Raw genomic sequence first — 21,752 nt, 5'->3', positions numbered from 1 at the left:
TTGCTACCTGTGGTCCGAATAATATCTTGGACTTCTGCAAATAGGCTAATGTGACTGCAGCAGCTTTAACTGTACTGTTGTAAATAGTTTGTGTGTGTGGGGGGGGGAAAATCCTTTCTATATCTTGGATAAAGAGGGCCTAGGGGCTCAGCAAAACCGATCTTGTCTTTGCGGGGTTGGTCTGTGTTCACTCTCCATGCTGGGTATTTGCAGTGTGGAGGCTGGAGCCGGTGAGCTGGCCGTCACCTGGGGCAGCGGCTGCTCTGCGGGCACCACCCAACGCCCTCTCCTGAAACCACAGCTGTGCTCTGCAAGGCCGCAGAAGTTTGCCTTGTTAGGAAATCTATTGAGAGGAAATTAGCTAAATGAGTCCCAACCAGCTACAGTCCTTTAAGATGCATTTGCACATCACAACAGTGAGCTTTTCCTGAGGAAGCAGGTGTGTTTTTAAGGAGCTACTTGAGGCTTTACACATTTAAACTGTACTAACTGCACCACCTTCCTCTACAGATCTGGAAGACCTTTAACGTGCTGTGGGTAGCGGTTATTCACTTAGTGCCCTCGTAAGAAGACCTTATTAAAACTATCGAATTGAAATCTCGGTATTGTTCATTGCTTCAGTGGTTGCATGGCAGCTCGCCATGCTTTCCCCATCTGTTTGGAGTGGGAATTTACATAGTGAGTCCCAGAAGGCTTGTGCTAATGTTTCGGGTTTCTCTGTGTTGAGTTTAAATAATTCATATTCTCTAAGGAAAAATATTTGAAGTAATTTAATGGACATAATTAACTTTTTTTTCCTTCCCCCCCTCTTACAGAAAGCAGGTCATTTAGTCGCTCTCTGTGGAGCAGTGTCTGATGTCTGGTCAAATATCAGAAAATAGTTTAAGAGTTGAAAAAAAATTTTTTAAAGGCTCACATTAGCATAGCACTAAGTGAATAACTTTAAAAGATTTGTGATGAAAGCATGCAAGGCTGCCAAAAGTTTAACAAGGACGGAAGCCCTTGATTTGGAGGCAAATGCATATGGTAGGTTTTTGAGGATGGCACAGTAAATCTGACTCTAGTGCTGTGGTGCTTGGGAAAGCTCAGCCGAGTGTGAAAGTCTGCTCGGTGCTCCTTGTCCGTGGAGCTTTGGCCGTAGTCCCTGGCTGCAAGTGTCGTGGCCATCAGAGCGAGAGATGCTGGCGCCCGTGGCAGCGGGAGCTGCGATGCTGCCGTGCCGCAACCCGCGGCTTCGCCCCGAGCGCTGGTGGCTCCCGAGGCGGGAGGGTCTCTGCCCCGCGGCCGAGCCGTCGCAGCCTGCCCCGCTGCTCCCAGAGCCCGGCGAAGGGCTCGGCCCGTGCAGCCCTGCCGCTCTGGCGGAGCCTCACCGGCTCCTGGCTGCTCCCCCGGAGCCAGCCTCCGCGAGCCTTCCCCGGCCGCGCTGCTCCGGCTCCTCCCCGGCCCTGGCCGGGACTGCGGAGGATGGATCGCTCCGGAGCCGTGTTGGTCTCCGGTTGTCGCCGCCTGCCGTGGTGCCGTCGGATCGCTCCGTGCCTCTGAGCAGGGCCTTTCCTTGAGATGGTGACAGCTGGATCACCCAGATCTTAACGGGTTTCTTCGCGCTCTCTGCGAGGTGACCCTTTGTACTGGCAGCGGGAGGCACCTGTTTGCTCCTGCCTTTCTTGCAGTTTGTGCTCAAGGACGGCTTTTGGCGAGAGCGGGATAAGCCCAGGGAGCAAACCATTCATCAGGCACGCTGGGGCAGCCCAGCCTCCTCCAGGCTGTAGCTCAGGCTCTGCTTTGTAGCTCCTTGCCCCCTTTCTTACCCTCTGAGCTTCTCCTTGACACCTTTTTGGCTGCACTTGCAGCAAGGGATGTGCTGATGTCTGAAATGAATAGCAGATTTGCCTCGCCAGCTGCCTGGGTGGGCGGCTGCGTGTCGAGGGAGCTCGCTGGAGTTTGGCCGTGCGCTGGGACACGGGAAGCGCTGGGCTGGGGCTGCACTCCGGGAGCTCAGTGTGGCCGGGAAATTACCCCCCAGACTTGCCTGCTGATGCTCCCCTCTGCAAGGATAAGCTGCTGCCCCTTGCTGAAGGTCACGTTAACCAGATAAAGAGAGCATCTGAGGCCGTTGGCCAGTCTGAATCCATGCCTAACTGATCAAAACTGTGTTGTTGTTGGATGCTTTTATAAATAAGCACTGCTGCTGGAGTCCTTGGCATAATGAAGGAGATAGGGATCAGTGTTTGAGATGGGGAGGTCAGCAGACAGGGTTGTGCTTGATTTTGAGCTATTGTGGAGGAAGCAGAGCTTAATCACAAAGCAGAGGATATGCAAGTCTTCTCTGTTTAAAAAAAAAAAAAAAAAAAAAAAGCATTATTTCTTCCTGAACTTGTGAATCCATGTTGGAATTAAATCACAAAGCTAGCTTCCTTGCAGTAGTGATTTAAGCACTGAGATCATCCTGCTACTGCGAGAACATTTGTGCCCTCACACTGAAATTAGGAGAGATGTAAAAAAGACTAATAGGATTTACGGCATTGCTAATTACTGCTCCAATAAAGCCAAGCCTTTTTACTGTCTATCTTGCTCTATAGCATTATTTCTCTGAAGAAATCCCAGAGTACCTGACAGGCGTTCTTGGGTTTGCACGTTTCTGATGAATCATTTCACCAGTCATTGAAATGCAGCCATCTCCCGGGTGGAACTGAACAGCTTTAGCGTCTGTTTAACATCCTTCTGCAAACAAGAGAAGAGGGTCTGTCACTGTAAATATGTTTATACTGCTTTTCTTGTCTAATGTTTATCTGTAGCCAGATGCTGGTTTGCGCTTACTGTGATCTTAAAACCTATTTCAGCAGATGCGGAGTGGGCAAGTGAAAGGTCCTGTAGCACTGTGGATGATCATCTGTCCGTCCCTATTTTATTTTCAGTAGGTTTCTCAGCACTGATGTCCTTTTTCCTTAGTTTTACAAGACATGAGCTGTGGCCCCGTCATGCCCTTTGCTCTGCAGTGTATTGCAATAGCTCCTGTGTAAATGAAACCCTAATGTGGAGGATCTACCTGACATTTGCTGTAAAGTTGTCTCTTTCTGCTTCGTCTTCTCCATCCAATCCCTTGTAATATCTGCAAGGAGAATTTCAACAAAGCCCAAGGTTAATATTTACCAGCCAGATCTGTTGCAAATGAGACAACTTCAACCAGACGTTGAATTAATATGATGGAGACCATTTCCAAAAATAGCTGTCAGCCCCTTTTGTTTGACAGAAACGTAAATTTGTGCTGTAGCTAAGTTTCCTTTTCAATTTATTTCCCTGTGGTTTTGACAGCAGCGGTGGGAGCTGGCTCGGCATTACGGCTCTGCCGGGCTGTGCCAGGGCTGGAGCGATCCGCGCTCACCGGGCAGGGGTCAGCGGCTGCTTGGCAGCGCCGCTCTTCTAGCGGACCGTGATCTAATTAGTGGGCTGTATCCCCTGCCTACGCAGGGATATTGCCGAAACCAATTTTAGGAAGGAAGTACAGTTTCTAGTGCTTCGTCAGGATATTTAAAATTTGCTTTAAAGTGGATTTCGTGTCGGTGGAGCGGGTTAGATCGGACACCTCGGGTGGCCGGTCGTGCCGAGCAGTCGGGCGCAGCTCCCGGTGCCTCCCTGCCTCGGTGCCGAGCGGGCGGGCGCAGGCGGCCCGGACCACGGGCCTCCCTCCCGCTGCGGGCAGGGCGGCACTGCCAGCGTCAGACGGAGCTGCCTGGGAGAAGGTGCAGCGTAAACAGACCAGGTGAAGCAGGCAGTTAGCTCATCCGTTAGCGTCTTCCCTCCTTGTCCCCTTTCCTAGCGTTCTTCCCTTTAACACGTGGAAAACGGAGCCGAGAGCCGCCTGGCTGGGGAGAGCCCAGCCTTGCTTCTGCCTTCGCCCGCTGCCTGGCTGCGGCGCGGGGTCGGCATCTCCCAGCACGGGAGCCGGAGGTCGCCTGGTTAAGAGATGCTGACGAGCACTTGCATTAAATCAAATGCTTGAACAAACGTTGCAGGTGGCAATAACTGGAATGAGATCCCTGACACGAAGACCAAGCCGAACGTGAGAGCGCGCGGCTGTGGCAAAGAGAACCAGTGTTTATTAATGATGTGAAAACCAGATGCACTCTGACATGAGTATGGAAATGGACCTAACATTAACATAACGAGGAAGCGGGTCAAGCTCTAATTGACTCTCTTTGCACTCACACCATTGAAGTGAAGGTGTGCGATGGTGTGTGTCTATCTGTTTTTTTGTGTTTTCTAAGTCACGCCTGACAGCAGAGGTTGTGCAGCGTCTTTGCGGGGAGATATCCGTTGTGTGAGCGTGAGCCCGGACGGAGGGGTTCCCCTCACAGGGCGGTCTCTGAAATGCATCAGTGTACTGAAAACACGCTTTGCGGGGCCAAGAGTGGTGCTCGGACCTTCCCAGGGATGGACGTGTTATACTTCCAGAAGAGATTTGCTGCTTTAAAAATGCACTCTTGCCTACCCTGGGCTCTGAGCACCTGCCAAGGGCTTATGACAGGGAGCTACTAAACTGAGCAGGAGAGTCCCCAGTTTCCTTCCTGTATTTAACTTACTCATTGAGCTACTGTGCCAGCCGTGCACTTTCTCACTGAACAGGGTCTGACTTTAGGGGTGTTCCTTCCATTGCATGCGAGTGCTCAGGTCTGTCCTTGGCTTGCGGTGGTTCAATTTTATGGTCCAGATGACAGTTCAGAGAAATATGGGCATGCATTTTTCTTTTCTTGCACTAAGCACTGAGTTTTGCTGCTTTTCAGGGAAGGAGATCCTCACACAAGAAGTCACATCAGCAGCTTGCTGTTCATGATAGTCTCTAGACATGAAGAGAGCTGCCCATGTCCACAGTGGCAGTTTGCAAATGGGGATGGAGTAAGTTCTTACCTTTTCTGCATCACTGAATGAATTTTTGAGCAGTTTGTGAGATTCAACATGTCATGGACAGGCCACAAGGAAAATTTAGTGTATCTCACTTAAGAAGAAAACTAGAGAAAATAGTGGCCCTCACATTTGTTCTTTTCCACCTTTGCTCATAAAGCATGCTGGCCTTCTGGGCTCTCTTGGAAAAAAGGACTTCCAGGATAGAGAGGGGAATGGAGTTGCTGTTGCAGATATCTCTTCTGTTCCCACCCCTATTTCTGTGTGTTTGTCATAAACCAGGAAGAGTTACCAGATTCGTCTGAGCAGACTTCACATTTCTTCCCACTATGTAGTGTATTCCTGACCAAGCTTTCATGTGGACATTATTCTCTTGCACAAATAGCTTTTCAACTGCTCTGCCTGCTTGCTTACATGGAAAATAGACTTTCTGAGGGCTGGAGGCAAATCTTGTAGTGGAGCATTCCCAGGGGCCTCTAAGGCGAGCTCTGGAGAGGGGTTTCGCACGTGAGGCAGTCGCTGGAAGCCTGCAGATGTGGGCTGTGTTTCTGTGGGAGTCTCTGCTTGGCCGAGTGGACCTTCTGCAGTCCGTACTGTGTTCATCTCTGACACGTTCCGTGTGAAGGGATTTTGGGGGCTTTACAAGGCCAAGTGGCTGACACTGCTGCTGTTCTCAGAACTTACAGATGAGGTGGAAGTCGCAGGTCACTGGTCGTTATAAGAAAACGCTCCTTGCTAATGGTAGCTACCAGTGATACCAAATCTAATGCATGCTCAGAGCTGCGCAGTGGGTAATAAATAGCTGCTTCGATCTATTATTGGGTTCATCAGTAGCCTGCTGAAAAATGGAGGAAACTGGGTTGCAAGTCCGCTCAGCTGATTAGCCTAGGGTGTATTATTAATGGCTGTAATTGCCTGATGAATCTAACAGTGTGCCTAGTATAATTATGTTTTATGACAGCTTATAATTGTTCCTGTTAATGATGAGACGAGATCTGTCACAACACAGTCTGGATCCTGATGTGGCCCTTCACTACTGCAGTTTCATCAACCCATTTTCAGGTTTCCCCTAATCTCGTAATTCCTTATGGAAATGTGCCAGTGCAAAGAGAAACTCAACCAGTCTGTTTCCTTCTCTTCTGTCATCTGTTAGGTCTTGCTCAGATGCTCCTGCTGTTCCCAGGCCCTGGGGAAATCCTGTGCCCAGGGCCCTGCTCAGGGACCACAGCTCTCCAACCTTCCCCCTCTAGCCAAGGGACAGGACTTCGGTTTGCGCAGCCTCCCGGCTGTTCAGCCTGCTCGGAGCTTGCTGCAACACGGACGTGTTAGGGTGAGACAAAGTGATTAAGTCGAGCGAGGCTCCCTCGTGCGTGTAAAGACGGTCTAAAATGCAATCACTGGAGAGCGCGGGAAGGGCCTGGTGAGGCTGCACGGTGCCTTTCTCTACCCTGATGCAAGATCAGTCCTCCCTGAAATTGCTTCTGACGGGTGTTTGTTTATCCTCTTCTTAAAGCCCTCCAATGATGGAGATTTTACTGCCTTCCCGGGCAGTCTGTTCCAGCATCTTGCTTTCCTCCTTGTTTGAAAGGTTCTCCTAATGTCTAACGTAAATCTCCCATGCAGTAATTGAAGCTTATAACCTCTTGTCCTAGCCTCAATGAACAGTGAGAACATTTCTCTTAGTAGACTCTGCTTTGATACAGATACCTCAGGAAAGTCAATATTTCCTTTCCTGTGTTTGGCTTCTTGAATAGTAGGTGAACAAATGGATAAGCAAAGCCTTCAAAAAGATCATCCCACCTATTGTGAGTAATAGTTTTACTGAGGAAAAACACAGCTTTAAATACTTTGAAATAAGAGCAGTTTCTTCGTCGCTGCCAGGCATTCCTTAGATGTAAACTTGGTCAGCATTTTGAGCAAATTAAGAAGGAGCTTTTTCTGTGAAAAAGATTTCGATCAAAGTCCTTGATTTTTAATTTCCAAAGGGAAGTGCTAAAATAGGGAAAGCGTTTGCTCTTTTAAAAAAGCAGTCTTTTCATTTGTGTCCCGTTGTACCTCCCGTTTTTCTGCTTGCCTTTTGCTACTGAGCATCACCAGATGAATGTGGGGAGAGATGGTTCTGATGTCTGACCTGCCAGCTTTACAGTCCTCTGCGGAGACTTCCCAGAAAGAGTGGATTTAGCACCTAATTTGCTTGCATCAGAAGGCAACATTTATGTCTCTTCTCTTCTGTGGGAAATAGAAATTAAATCTTCCAGTCCCTGTGTCCGCCGCAGAGGCAAATAGAGGCGGAGACGGGGAGCGGGCTGCGCGCAGGGGAGGAGCTGGGGCGGAGGCGGTGGTCGGGCGCTCCAGCGGCTTCGGGACCCTGAGCACCGGGTCGCAGCAGCGGCGGGTTGGCAGTGCGAAGCAGGCGGTCGCTCTGCTGGATCTAAAAGCTCTGATAAGGTGATTTGCGTTGGTTACAGTGCTGCCCGACCCTGTACGAGCGCAGGCGCTGTCTGCCCGTGTGCCGTGACGCGGGTACAGGTTGCGCTGCCCCGGCGGACGCAGAGCTGGCTCAGCGTCTCTGGTCTCTTTGGCCCGTGCCTGGCCTGGGTCCTGTTTCACGGCCTGGCGACGCTGCCGTGCGCGCACACGGACGCGGAGCCGGTGCTAGTGGCGAGGCCTTGGGCTGGGTGCGGTCGGGCCCTGGGGAGGGCCGGGCAAGGAGAGCGGCCTGCTGAGGGCAGGGGCCCGGCAAGGGGAAAGGCTCCCGCCGGGGCCGGGCGAGGGGGCTCTCCTGCTCCAGGGGCAGCCGCGAGTGGCAGCGCTCCCCTCCTGCACGGTACCTTCCGGGCTGGATCGGCCCCCGCCAGAGGCGAGAGCGCTTCCTTGTCCGGATGATATGCAAACACTGATTTAAAAAGCACAAAGCCATGGCCTGGCCCTGGGAGCTGCTGACACCTCCTTTCTCTTCGTGACAGTAGACCGTGCGCCAGGCTTGTGTCCTCGTAACTCCCGAGGGCCGTTTGTTGGCCTTGCACAGCAGCAGCTCTCCGCCGTCACGAGCGCGCGGTCAGCGATGCTGCTCCTGCGGCTGGAGGCCCCGAGGTGCCGGCGGGGGTCCTGCCCTCTGCAGCCCGGGAGCTGCCTTTGGGATGGCAGTGCAGCGGCCGAGCTGGCTCGGAGCCCTTCGCGCTGTTCTAGGAATAGGCCACTTGAATTTGCCTGCTAACAGAAGAGCAAAGGCAAGCCTTTGAAGACGGTTTGAGCTGGAGACTTTCTGAGCAGGTTATCTCCTTCTGGAAGGTGTTCTTAGAAATGGAGAGCTCCCCCAGTAGATGCTAGCTGAGAGTACTGTGGGCATTAAAATGGCAAATAGCAGTAAAAAACCACTCTAATGGCAGAAACAGAAGCAGCACACACAGACTGCTGGTATAAAGTGGAGGCTAGACTGGGTTACACCTTAACCCAGCACGCCTTGACCCACAGCTGTAAAGGGGAACATGTGTTTTGGGGGGTAGGAAGGGCGCAGATTATCCTTCTCGGTTGCCCAGTCTTGGGAAAAGCTAGAGAGACCAATTTCAGCTGGAAGGGAGTTCGGCACCTCTTTCTCTTCCCTTGTCTCCTTCTTTCCCAGAGTATTGCCACTGCCTTTACCTGGAAGCTGCACCATCAGTGCACCAGTTTTTCTTGGTTGGACGCATGTGCTCGCTGCATCCTGAGACAGGGTACGGGGCTCCTGGTCCCTGGGAACCGAGTCATTCAGGGCATATGATTGATAAGACCCTACTATCGCATCTTTTTATGTGCTTCCTAATGTAAAAAGGCATCCAGACCTTGATACAGCATAGTGCTTGACGTGTCTCTCAGCTCATGCAGAAGAGCTTTGCGTGGCCAGGGCTGGCTCTTTTTGAGCAAAAGCTCGGGGTGCGAGTGGAAGCAGTATTTGCAGGATGCTTTCCTGTGTGTTGTGTTTTCCATCAAGGCATCATGCCACTATGGTATCTGGAGTTGGAATATAAATATTTCAATTGAAAATTAGAGAAATTTAGACTAAAAAATTATGTTTTATTTAGTGCAAATATACATCCTGCAGCCTCAGCTCTGCTTTTCCATTTAAATACAAAAAAGGAGGATTCAAATGTACGGTGCTTGGGGCTTTTGATTTGTTTCATCTTTTATACATTAGCTAACAAACCTGTATGTGCTTCTGGAGTTTATTTTATCTTCTGACTGATGCTGGAGTTATGCATAATAAATCTGTTTTTTCTCCTGGGATCCTGCGAGTCGCACGACACGCTCGGTTTTACTTCCATCCTTGATGCCGCCCCGGCGTCCTGCGCTGCCGTGCACGGCCCTCGCGGGGACGGTGCCGCTGCGCAGATCTGGTAGCGCTCGTCGGGGCCGGAGCCGGGCGGCCGTGGCTGGGGACGCGCAGCGGTGACGAGATGTGGAACGAGGACCACCCGTCGGGTGGAAGGGGCGAGCAGGAGGTTACCGTTTTCCTCTCCCCTCAGTGAAGCTATGCCTGCTCGCCGTGCTGCCGAAGGAATAACCGATGAGGGAATTCATACTTCCCCTTCCTTTCCGAATTGTATTTTGGCTTTTCTTAGGTGGGCAGGCCGTGTCACTTTCTCCTTCTGGGTCTTGTCTTTCAGCAGAATATAGCTGTAGCATCTCTGTGACCTGAGCAAGATAACGATTTACGAGACCTGGAGAGCTTTTTCCTGAATGGATTTTGAATGTCCCCCTCCATCCTCCCATCAGCAGCCTCCATGGAACCCATAGGGCCATATGGTAGCTGCCTCTTTCCATCAATTGCACATACAAAATACCCATATAAAATAGGCTTTCTCTTCAGTCCCTTTTCTGGAGTGATGATCAAGCTTGGAGATATTTATTATTCTGGATTGCATATTATATTGCTGTATTATAGTGTGTCTGAAATAATTATGGCTATGGAAATTGTGACAGAGCCAGACACAAATTACCCTATGACAATTTTAGAACAAACTACTCAGAAAATTACAAGCATCACAATTTGTTTGCAAAACTCTTGTCAGGCTTAAGGTTATAGATACCTGGCTTCTAGATAGCCGTACTGGTTATTCTGCTGAAATGCAGGAGAAGGGATAAATATCTTGCCCACAGTCAAGGGAGCTTTGCATGGGATTATGCACTTGGCAGGAGTAGAGTGTACTGGAGATATAAGTCAGTCAGTCCTTTGCATAGGAATAATTTGGTAGATGCATTAGGGAACTGAAAAAGACAACAGTAAATTGCAGTTGGCTCAGTGGATGTATCTGCTTTTGTCTGTCCTTGAGGAAAATTCCTGCATAAATAGAAATGGATTTCTTTTCAGTAACGCTGTTGCACTGAATTTGAGCAAATATGTTCCTCTAGATATTTGAGGACTACCTTACTAAATATGCTTGGGTATTTAATTTTCTTCTAGGCTAAATCATCCAATTTAATTTCCACTATTAAGAGGTCATTGTTGGAGATGCACAAAGATCTAGCCTCTGGACATAGGTTTTCATTTCAGTGCTCTTCAAATTATTTAACAAGGGCAAAAATTATAGAGTAGCATTGTCCTAAAGGTTTCGGAGATGCTGGGAACATCTTGGACTGTAGACTGTTGAAAAGTATTATTGAAAACCAGTTATTAAAAGAAAAAAACTTACTATAGAAGAAAAACTACTTTTGAATTCTCTCCAGAGTGGCACAGCCTGAAATATCCATTTTGGCAGTTAAGGTACCGAGATAAGGAGAGCTGGAGATCCAGCGCTCATATTGATCTCTCTTACATGACTTTGTCCCTCTTGCACAGGCAGAGAGATTGGACAAGATTTCTTTCTCTTCCTCACAGTGGGGCTCTAACAGTATCGTTCACTGCCTGCAAAATATTGATTACAGTTTTTGCAATAAGACAAGGTGAGATTGCAAACCCAGCATGTAAGGGGAAGACAGGAGAGCCTCTATTACCCAAGGACATTTGTTGACAAGGCTCTTTCACCAGCTCTGGATAGATACCATTGAAACTTTATTCTATCAGTATGTTTTTTACAAGGTGCCCTGTCACTTTTTGGGCAACTTGTCCTTGTCTGCATGCACTTCTTGACAGCTCTCCTTCCAGGGTCCTAGCACTGATGCTGATCTTTCTGGTTAGAAAAGCAAGCAATTGCAGAGCATCAGGGAATGATGCTTACTGCAGTGATGGGCCAAGTCTGAGGTAGGAGAGACTCTGAAGTCTGTAACTGAGGTTTAATCTAACTATATGCTAAATGAAAAAGTTGAGTTTTGTTGTTGTTTCAAGCCTGCTGCTTGATAACTGCATTAGCTGCACCCTCATCCTTGTATTTTGTGAAACAGTGAATAAAGGCTCTTTCTTCTCCACAAAAATCACTGTTAGTGATTTTATGGAGTTCATCAGTCCTTGGTCATCTCTTTTCCAAACTGAGCAGCCCCAGTCTTCCAGCACCTGCTTCGCATCTTCTGACAAAGCACCTGTGTTACGCCCTGGGCCCAGTAGATCTTTTGCTGCTGTTTCGTACTGGGAGATGATCAGGAGCTGGTCGGGGAGAGGGAAGCACTGGCAATCCCGTGCGCGGGCTGCGGCCCGTGGCAGGCAGTGCTGCCAGCATCTCGCAGCAGCAGCACGGTCCGAGCAGGGGAGCAGGCATCCCCTGCCTGTCTTGCACCCACCCCGCTCCTCGGGGAGCAGGTGCTGCCACAGGAGCTGCTCGATGATCTCGTAAAGAAAGCACACTAAATGAGCTGCTTATCCGAGCCGAAAAAATGGCTCTCTGGAGACTGGTAATGTCCTTGAATAACTGAGCACTCAAGTTACTGTCTGTCTTTCCTTCATCTTCCTTGAAGACTCCAGAAGCTGGTTACTTAGTGATGCATGGACCGGGGGTATTTCGTGACTGGTACCAGTGTTAATGAGGAGCAGCTCGTCTTAGCCGTGGGTCAGGGCAAAAGCCTGGAAGGTGAGTCAGGGAGGTGAGTCGGAGTCCAGAAGATGACTTCCATCTGTGGAAACAAATTGATCTCTTGTGGCTTCCCTCCTAGCTGAATTTGTTCTTCAGAGGATTTGGACCTTGTGGAAATTGCCCCAGCAGCAGGAGTCATTAATCGAGTTCAAGAGTTTGGCGGAACAGCTGCCCGTGGAGCTCGGGGCGGGCAGTGCGGAGCAGAGGTGAGACCTCTCCAGCACCGGTGAACCGGCACCTGCACTTGCAGGTCCTTGCTGGAGCAGTCACCGCAGCTGCTGGAGCTGGCAGCTGAACTCGGGCCGCTCCGCGTGGCCCAGGAGCTGGGGGGGGGGCTGTCAGGCTCCAGGAGTCCGTGCAAGGAGCAGGCACGAAGGTCTCTCTTCCAATTTCCGTTGGAGTACGTTTGCTGTGAGGGTAGCAGAGGTGACACATCTGTACCATCCGCAGCCCTGTCAGGATAACTGTCCCCCAGTCTCTCTGGTATTCCTCATCTTGATGTAATTGGTTTGTGTAGCCCAGGAATGAAACACAGGAGAGCATAGCCCTAATGAAAACACAGCTGAGCAATCTATCTCACCTTAAATTACTTCTATCTGAAGAACAATAATTTTTCCTTCTAGGAAGATGGTTTAATCGTTTGCTCTTGCATGATCGGGAGTGGAGGAGGAAGGAGGTGATATTTTGAGCAGGGTACGTGGGGTTGCTCTTTACTGCTTTGGAATCTTTTCTTCGTTTCCCAAAAAAGTAAGTTTGTAAGAGTAGTGTGAGGCCCGGAAGTCTGCTCCAGGGACGGGGAACCTGCTGCGAGGGCAACTGAAATACAGTTTTGTGTCGGTGGGCTAAGAAATGCAGCCCCTGTGTGGCATCCTGATGTGATCTTTAAAACGTTTGTCCTGAATTGCACCCCCAGGTAGGGTCTTCCTGCAGCAGCAAATACTGATTCCCTTGAAGACTACAGGCAAGTCGCTTTCCATGCATGGCAGAGCATAGCATGACTAAAGCAGCGACGAAAAAGCATGTGCGCGTGCACACGCGCATACGTGTTCCAGCTGCAGAGACAGGCAGGAGATATATTTGATGTGCTTTGTCTGATTTTTTTTTTTTTTTTTTTTTTTTTTTGTATTAACATTAATATGAAGTTGTCTGGGTTAAGTGGCTTTATTCCTAAACCCATGATATGAAGCAGTTTCCACCCACTATTTAATCTTCCATCTAGGCTCATTCTTTTAATATTTTACGCTAAGCTTCAGTATTTACTTAGGTCTCAGTCCCTTCCTCTGCAAAATGATGAACGCTTTTTAATTAGAAGACTCATAAGCTGCTGGAAATGGATTTTTGGTGTCACTGGACTCTATTGATTTGTCTGGGGCAGTGTCAGTGAATGTTCCCATGCTTCTGCTTACATTTGTTTGATAAAAACCCACTGCATAATTTACAAAACATTTTGCAGCTGATCCTGCTACAATATTCAGAGCCAGCCAGGTACTCTCACAAACTTGGGAAAGGATGGGAGGTTTTACCGCTTCAGCAGAGAGTGGGCCTGATGCATCAACGTGATTTACAGGTGCAGTAAAGTCGCATACAGAGAGGTATGATGGCTGAACGGCCACGGGTTGCCTGGCTGGGACAAACTTGGAGAGTGCCTGAGCTGGCTCCCACTGTGATAATAAAATCTGATACTGTGGTGTGTCTCTGTGCACAGACTTTTTAACCTAGTGGGCACGTGGTGGATCCAACTCTTCTTCCTGCTGTTAATCCCATCTGCGGTATCTCTGCTGTTACCTCAGTGAGACAGCAAGAGCAAAACAGCTGTGTGTGGCACCTCCCGCTATCCCCAGATGTGCGCTGTCCCCACTACAAGTGGCAGAGGCAGAATTTCCCTCAAACTTGCTGAATTACAAGATGCCACTTTCGTTAGCTCACCCAGGCTTTTTGCTCTTTTAAAGAAGATTGTCTTTTCCCTAGGAGACAAATTACTGCTGATGCAGTTACATTCAGAGATGGCTGCTTGGCTCTGCTCTTGATAGGATTGCAAGTGGAAGCCTTGGATCTGCGGGAAGAACAGAGCAGGATGCTCTCTGGACTGTAGCTTTGCTCTGTGCCTTAACCATTCCATGGCAGGGCACTAATAACAACAGTGCCTGTTCCAGATAGGCTTCTGCAATAGGGTTAAATCCTTTGCTTTCACTTAATTAAAAGCCAACTTTGTCCCCCAGGGCACTCGTGCAGGGAGGTGGCTTTGAGCTTTGGTGTGAGGTCTAATCACTGCCACTGATGTGAAGAGAGGGGGAAGGAGTATTGCTCTCCATGCTGCAGAGCCTCAGGTTTGCAGGCCCTGCATGCCCCTGGATTATATAGCATTTTGGCCGTGTGGTTGGTGGTGTGTGGTGGTTTTTTGTGTGTGTGTGTGTGTTCAAATCAATGTGCAGGGCATTTGTAGCAGAAAAGTGGGAATCCTTAAGGGTCACCTTCCATATTTAGTTGAGCAGTCAGCATGCTGACTGGACCTCCAAAGACTTGAGTCCCACTCTTGGTCCTACTTGTCTTGTATGACTCTGCCAATCGTGTAGTTGTTCTGTCTCAGTATTCCTGCTTGTTAAGTGTGGTTAATGTTTCCATACTTCAGAGAGAAAATGGATGTTAAATTAATTGTTTGGAGTAGTCAACTGTTGGCAATGATAGGTTTTGCATGTGCACAACATAAAAAGCTGCTGACCAGCTGGTTAATGCAGCAAAGGGTGATTAATAACTTTATTTTACTGCTGCATGCAAAATCTTGGCCATGCTTCACTGGAACAGCAACTACGATCAACTCCGAGGCTTACAGAGCCTGTATCCTGCAGTCAGGTTGTGCTGCTTGGTGCACTTAGAGTGAGTCGCTTTTAATCGCTGTTCATTGATTAACAAGATAAAGCTGCTCAAACTCTGATGCCTTTTTGCCAATAAATCAGGATTTCAGCCAGGGATCTCACTTGCCATTTTTTTAGACAAAACTTGTACACTCAGCGAACTGTAGCTTAGAAAATATTTAATCCCTTCCTGAAGAAGGAGCAGTTTTTGCCCATCCCTTGGAGTTGTGACTCAGAGACCAGCAGTGTTGTGCCTAGGAGACAGTGGTGGAAGAGTCTAGCTGGCAGGCTTCGCGGTGCTGTGAGATGAAGATGTGTGAATGTTGTTGGAGAGGGAAAATTAAAGATATATCCTGTGACAGTCTGACTAAGCTACCATGCATTTTTCAGCTCTGCATCCTTGATTGCTTCTACTCTCCCTATGGAAAAGCTGGACATGAAAGCGGATGTTGTTTTCTTCTTTTGATAGAATCATCCTCTCTTGTCCGAAGAACTGCTGCAGATGTGTACGTAAGAGGAAAGACTTCCCACGGGTGTATCATGCCAGGTTATCTGCCAAGCTGTGGCACAAATCAGTGTTGCTTGTTCTGCTACTGGTTTGACTGTGTGCACACAGTGTTATTACAAGAAGGGAACACGTGCTCTCGCTGTTAGTGAAATGAGTAAGAAACATCTGAACAGGCAGTAGCTTGTGGGAACACATACGATGGAGCTGGAGAAGCAATTAATTGTGATCTGACCTGCCCAGCTGTTTTTCTTTGGCTCTAGGATCACGTATCATTGAATTTTATTATTTAATAGGTTTTAGTAGTACCAGAGGACAAGGAATAGAATGGAGACTAGTGTACAAAAAAGAATTTCATTCTATAAATTGATGGACTGATCTCGAGAGCTGTCATTGCTACTGGAAAAATTGGTACTGCAGAATAATAGGGATACCTAAAACAGCTGGGGACCAAGAAAAACACTTGTAGGAGGAGATGGAAGAGAGTGGGATTTTATCTGAGAAAAGAAACTGAGATACATTTATGATCTATCAAATGTTCCTTCACCCGAGTCCCAGAGTTGTTTTGAAACACGGTTGAGGACTAGGCTGAGCACCGGACGCCTTGCAGGGCTCTCGCCTGCGCAGCATCGTGGTGCCTGCGTTTCTGGTAAACGCAAATAGAGGCATTTCATACAGTTATTAACTGACGTATGTTCTGACAGACACTTCTGTAAACTTACTTCTAGTTATTAGCAAACAGGGAGGAACAGCCTGAAAGATGCTTCTAATTGAAAATGCTCAGTTTCCTATGATGAGATGTCAAATTTCTGTAACTTGTCAGGCTTGCCTTTAAATCTGAGGTATGAGGCAGTGTATTTTCTGGTTTTATTGTTCAGGTCCCATCAAGTTTGTAAACAAGATTGATTTTTCTGTTCTGCCTGACAAAGGGCATAAGCAGGAATCCACGCCAACGTTCAGATTTTGATGCCGTAACGAGATAGGTTTCTGCCCGTGGGAACGGATCAGCTCTGACGGAGGCTGCAGCACCGAGGCTCGTGAGAGCTCGGTCCGTCCCAGGGCTGTGTCGCAGGGAGGTGCCAAGGAGACCAGACCTGCGCTGGGTTTCTTAACGGGTAGCAATTCTCCCAGTTGCCTTTGGCTTCACAGATAAGCGTGTGTTCTCTGGCAACGCGAGCCCCAGCCTGCAGCATCCCGTCTCCAGCTGCAGAGCACGCTACAAGATGCAACGACTACAGCCGTGGTCCTTGCCCAAAAGCAGAGTTAGCCACGTGCTGTGTCACAGCTCTGTGTACACGTTCTGGTCATCTCTCTGCAGAGTCCCAGGGAAGTGCTTAATTATTCAAGAAAGTTTGTGTCGCTCGGCACATCTAGAGGCCTGATGATTCTCTTCCTCTTCGGAACAGACACAGCAAGTATTCAGCTCACTGTGTGCGACTCTTTCAGCCGAGACCTTGAGGTGCTAAATTCTTGTGCTGGGTTTCTGTGTTGAAATCTGGCTTCCTTTTCCACCGTTGTGGGATGCGTGCTGTTCTCCCCAGAAGTGACGGTGCGCTGTGCACCAAGTGCTTTGGGATCCCCAGCATGCCACTGGCGATATTTCTGTGCTGTGGTGTGGTCAGTACTGGCTAACTGAAGGAAAAGCAAGCCAAATATGCCCCCATTATATTAATCTAATATTAGTTTTTCCTCATTTCTCAAATATAAATGGAAAGATAGAAGTTTTGGAGGTAATTTAAACATTTGCTGCTCTTTTTGTGTTTTATCCAGCCCTCTAAGTAGGGGATGACCTTTACTATACATAGTGGAACACTGTCTTAATCTTACTTCTCTGTAGCGTTTGTCAAGGCAGTGCTTTTAAAGGTCAGCTTCATCTGGGACTCAAGGCGTGCAGGCTCTGAAATGGGAGAGGCGAGTATAACACTGCTGGATCTCCAGTCCCGTACTGGCAGCAGCTGCTGCTAAGAGTTTGCGTGATCCAGGAGGAAAGATAGATTCTTCTTAAGGAGGTGCAGCTTCCTGGCAATAGCTGCTCCAGCCCAGGCCGGGAGAGGGGCCGTGCAGCAGCTCCCGCTGCAGGTAGGCGCTGGCAGCTGCCGGAGGTGTCTGGGCTCCACCCGCAGCTGATGAGAGCGATGGGAGCTTCTGGGACGGGGATCATCTCGCCCGGCACAGACATCTCAGGCGGGTCGGGCAGCCTGTGCCCTGGAAGTGCCGCTCGGCCCAGCGGCAGCCCGGGATCCTGGCGCCCAGCTCGGTCGCCGTTCCCTGTGCCGTGGCTGCTGAAATGCAGTCCTCGTGGGCCGAAACGCTTTGTCCTCTCCAGCTGGACTAGGAACCACAGCTCAGAGGAACCCAGGAATAATTGCTAATTTTGGTTCCCTCATTTTTTAAAGTCTTTTTAATTCTCTGTTTTAACAATTAACTGTTCTATTTTACTGTAGAAATGTAACATGGAGTCTCCATCTGTTGGAAGATTGCATTGTTTCTATCCCAGATACAAGGAAGTCTCTTTTTACTACTTGTGCATGACTGAAATAGACTTAAGGAGGCCAAATCTGCTTTTTACCAGCTTTGTCTGTATTTGGTGCTCTTTAAAATCACATAGCATGTTCCCAAGGTCTAAGCTGTCTCTAAGGCTGTTGGGCACTTGCATCCCTGCCCTTGCTGCACGTGTACCTGGCACTCGGGGATCTGGTGTGTCAAGGAACAAGGCTTTTAGATAACTATTGAAAGGATGTATCTAAAATATAAAAAAGCAGAGTTCTCCAATGTGCTTGGCTGTTCTCAGCTCTGCCGTCTGTGCACCAGCTGCCAGGGGATAAGGGGCCACTGGAGAGTGCGGACTTTGGGGACGGTGCTGCGTTCCCTCTCCGTGTGTAGTTACAGGGCACTGTGAGTCTCTACAGGCCTTGTGGTAGGTAAATTAATGTCTCCAAACGTTTGCCATTTTCGGCATCCCGTGCAAGAATCCTGTCCTCCACTGAGGCTGTATGTCTGCTACTTTGTCCTAAGATCACAGCTGTAGCTGCTAGTTTTGTGTCATGCTAAAAATTCATGAACTGGAGTGCACTGGAATAATCTGCAAAATGAACAGGCTCGGCAGCCAACTCCTTAAAAATGAGGAGGGAGGGGGCTGCTTTAGTGGAGCTGTTCATCTAGGAAGTTTAGAAGTGATTAAGTTTAAATATTCAGGGAGCTGATGAAGGGGCAGCAGTCAGCAGCACCACATCAAGAAGATGAAGAAGCTAAGCAAAACATGAGTGCTTCTGTAGGGCTCGAAATCCAGCTGAGACGAATGCGGTGCTTCTCCTGTTGGCTCTGCCGGGGGTAAACGGAGGAGCTGCCCAGCCCCAGAAGAAGCGCTGGTTTGAGACCGCTGCGGAGGCAAGGCAGGAGGTGCACGCGGCATGCCCCCAGCTCTTGGCATCTAGCAGTGACAGGCACACGTTTGCTTGCAGGCTGCTTTCTTTTCAAGTCTCTTAAGGTCAAATTGAAGCTATTGCAAACTGCTTTTTAGAGTTCTACAGCTTTTTTTGCTTTTGTAAAATGATGTCTTTTCTGCAGAACTAGCTCCCGGGTATCCTGCCAGTGGGACTGCTGTTAGGCTGTGTGCTGCTTGTGGTAAAGATCAAGCAAATCCTTGACCAGAGTGTGAATTACTTGTTTGAATATCAAAGCCATTTTTCAAAGGATAAAGGAAGCCAGTGTGTGTCCTATAAAAGCAAATTTATGCTACTGTTGTTTGATGACTTCAGTACACTGTCTCACTGCCTCTGCTCTGTCATCTGCACTCGTAAAGCCACAGCCGCCAGCGAGGCAGCCTTGTGGCTTGGGTCCCTGTACGAAACCGGTGACTGGTTGAGGTCTCTGACTTCTCCATTTCCAATGTTCCTCTCCTTTTTGGTTGTCACTGAGTCTTGTTCCTCCCATGTCACTTCTGCTCTGCCAACCTGACAACACTGAACCGTGTGTTTTCCATTTCCTGCATCTTTCTGAAGCCGCTTCCTCCTCCATGTCCTTCCGTTGCCTCCTGCTACCGTTCATGTGTTGCTGCAGGTGGTAGCTGGCATCCAACCATTCTCTCCAGCACCTCCCCAGTCCCTGGAAAGTCACAGAGCCTGGAACTCGGTGCAGAGCTGCAGCATCAAAACGTCCCCTCTGGACCAGACCAGAGAGCCACCTCTCTTGGTGCCAGGATCACAGAGGTGCTCAGAGAAGGCGGCTTGGAGGGTGATATCTGCCAGCCAATGGCAGGCAAAGGATATCCCAGGGAACAGGGAGGTGAAGTCATCAAACACATCCTCCAGTCTGCTTGTGATGTTCTTTCCGTAACTCCCTCTCTCTGTCTTTTCAGCTTGCCTTCCTGGATTTTACAAGCTCTCCCTCCGTCTCCCTCTCTGCTCTCCTTGCCCTGAGCACAGCTTCACACATGAAGAAGCCTCCACATTCTGTTCATGCCAGAAGAACTACTCCAGGTCCCCATCAGACCCACCGTCTGCCTCCTGCACACGTATGTCTTGCTGAAATGTCAGCTCTTTGTAAACGAGCAAGAAAACGGGGCTGCAGACACTGCTGCTGTCCCGCATGCATCCTGCAGTGCGGGACAGAGTGGGGTGCCTGGGGGGCCGTCAGAGCCCAGGCACGGGTACATGGGCCACCGCTCTCAGAACATGCTAGCCCACGGGAGCTGTTTCTGTGCATGGATGTCCCTGGGAGGTCCTGCCTGCACAAGGGTGGTACCGCAGTGAGGAAAGGCTGGGAGGATGGTGCTTACTCTGCAGAGCTCGTGGCATGAGATTACAGGGCTGAAATCCGATGAGATAAACGTGCTGTGAGGCTTGCAGGCACTCCCCAGTAGAACTAGGGCACAGTCATTTAGTCAATATAGGAGTTCGCAGATTTTGATTAGATGGCCTCTAGTTAATTGGATTGGACCCTAGCTACTGTAGTGGTGGACACCACAGAACTGCCTGCACAACAACAGGAAACCCTCCTGATCCGCCTGAGAGCGACGTGGCTGAGCGGGGGGCTTGGCTCCAGGCTGTTTTGTAGCCAAATCTCAGCTGGAGCTGAGCGTGTGGCTGGCAGGGGTGAGGGCTGTATGGAGCAGCTAGAAGGACAGCTAGGTACTTCTCAAGCTTTAATGCTAGTTGCTTGCTTGTTTTTATGTATGAAATGTTCCTTCAGTGTGGACCCTGCATTCCGTATTCCCAGCCCACGCTGCACACCTCTGAGCACGTCCTTGTGCTCCCGTGCGCTGGTCTCTCTTGCTCCGTCGTCCGTGTCTGTGTTCTGCTGCTCCAGCTGCAGCAGGCCTGTCCCTTTGCCCCGCCTTCCCCGTGCGGCACTTGGCTCTTCCAGCACCCGCGCAGTGATGCAACTCTTCTGCTTCCAGGTCCGCCATCCGCTCCGAGGAACCTGGTCTACAGCCTGAAGCAGTCGACGCTGGTCCTGGAGTGGAGTGCCCCCGCGGACTCGGGCGGCCGGAGCGACGTCACCTACAGCCTGTGGTGCCGCCGGTGCTCGGAGGCGCTGCGGGGACGCTGCGAGCGGTGCGGCAGCAGCGTGGGCTTCGTGCCGCAGCAGACGGGACTTGTGGAGCGGACCGTCACCTTGGTGAACTTGCTGCCGCGCGTTAACTACACCATCCGAGTGGCAGCTGTCAACGGCGTCTCAGACGTCGGCCCGTTATCGAGGCAGCAGTATGCCGAAGTGAATATCTCTACCGGCCTTGCAGGTATGGGCTGCCCCAGCTGCGCCGCTCTAGGTGTCCTCTGCCTCTTTGCTCCTGCGGTCTCAGGATCTCTACTTACAACGCGGGACTCAAAGGGTGATGAGGGATGGTGGGGAGCATGTATGGCCTTGAACTACCTGCAACCACTACCACAGCGAGCGGCTTGTGCGACCCAACAAACTGCTAGTGCGGTTGGTGGAAGTCAGGTTCCAGCCCTGCTCCCCAAAATACAGCGGGAAGCTTCTGCTTTTGGTTTTTCCATGAGTCCCAGTGAACGCCCTGTGGGCTGCCTGGATGTGTGCAGCCAAGTAGCAGGCTACAGAGTTGAGCACAGCTTCCTAGGCAGCTGCTATTTAATGCAAGTGACTGTTGAAATCGGAGCAATGCCTCACTCCCATTTTACCAAGAAAACAGATTCACACTCTGTTTTGTGCTCGTGTCACATTTTTGGTATATTAGTCTGTTCAGCTGTGAGTCTTGTGGCTTTGTTGCTTAAAGGATGTGGTTTCTAGAGCATGCGTGACCAGTCTTTGGACTCTACCTGCCCAGTTTCTTGGAAGTGTCTAATATGTCTCCTTTTGCACCACCATTAGATTCTTGGGTGCTCAGTGATGAGGGTCACTTATAGATGGAAGGGAAGAGATGGAGACCTGTCCACGACATTCTCAAAGTGGTTTTGATTGGTAGCATGGAGATAATAGGAGCGTGGTGTGTTTAGAAAAGCCCGTGGTTTGGTTTTCTATGTGGCCTGTTGTGTGACCCTGTTAACTCTCATCGCA

At 49.6% G+C, this 21,752-nt stretch overlaps 1 protein-coding gene across 5 annotated transcripts in view; it reads left to right on the top strand.

Moving 5' to 3' along the window:
* Positions 1 to 21,752, top strand: part of EPHA10 (EPH receptor A10) — a 66,273-nt gene that overhangs the window by 4,917 nt on the left and 39,604 nt on the right. For all 5 annotated transcript variants that reach the window (XR_010392713.1, XR_010392712.1, XR_010392715.1 and 2 more), the window contains exons 4-5: positions 19,594 to 19,749; positions 20,635 to 20,976. Coding sequence is in view for 1 of the 5 variants with exons in the window: in XM_064525277.1 (XP_064381347.1) it covers positions 19,594 to 19,749; positions 20,635 to 20,976 (498 nt within the window). In the remaining 4 variants the exon portion in view is untranslated. The remainder of the gene's footprint in view (positions 1 to 19,593; positions 19,750 to 20,634; positions 20,977 to 21,752) is intronic.

Source organism: Dromaius novaehollandiae, chromosome 23 (genome assembly GCF_036370855.1).
Source record: "Dromaius novaehollandiae isolate bDroNov1 chromosome 23, bDroNov1.hap1, whole genome shotgun sequence".
In the NCBI taxonomy this organism is placed as follows: domain Eukaryota; kingdom Metazoa; phylum Chordata; class Aves; order Casuariiformes; family Dromaiidae; genus Dromaius; species Dromaius novaehollandiae.
The sequence above is the reverse complement of the archived record's forward strand: the minus strand, read 5'-3'. Positions and strand labels throughout refer to the sequence as shown.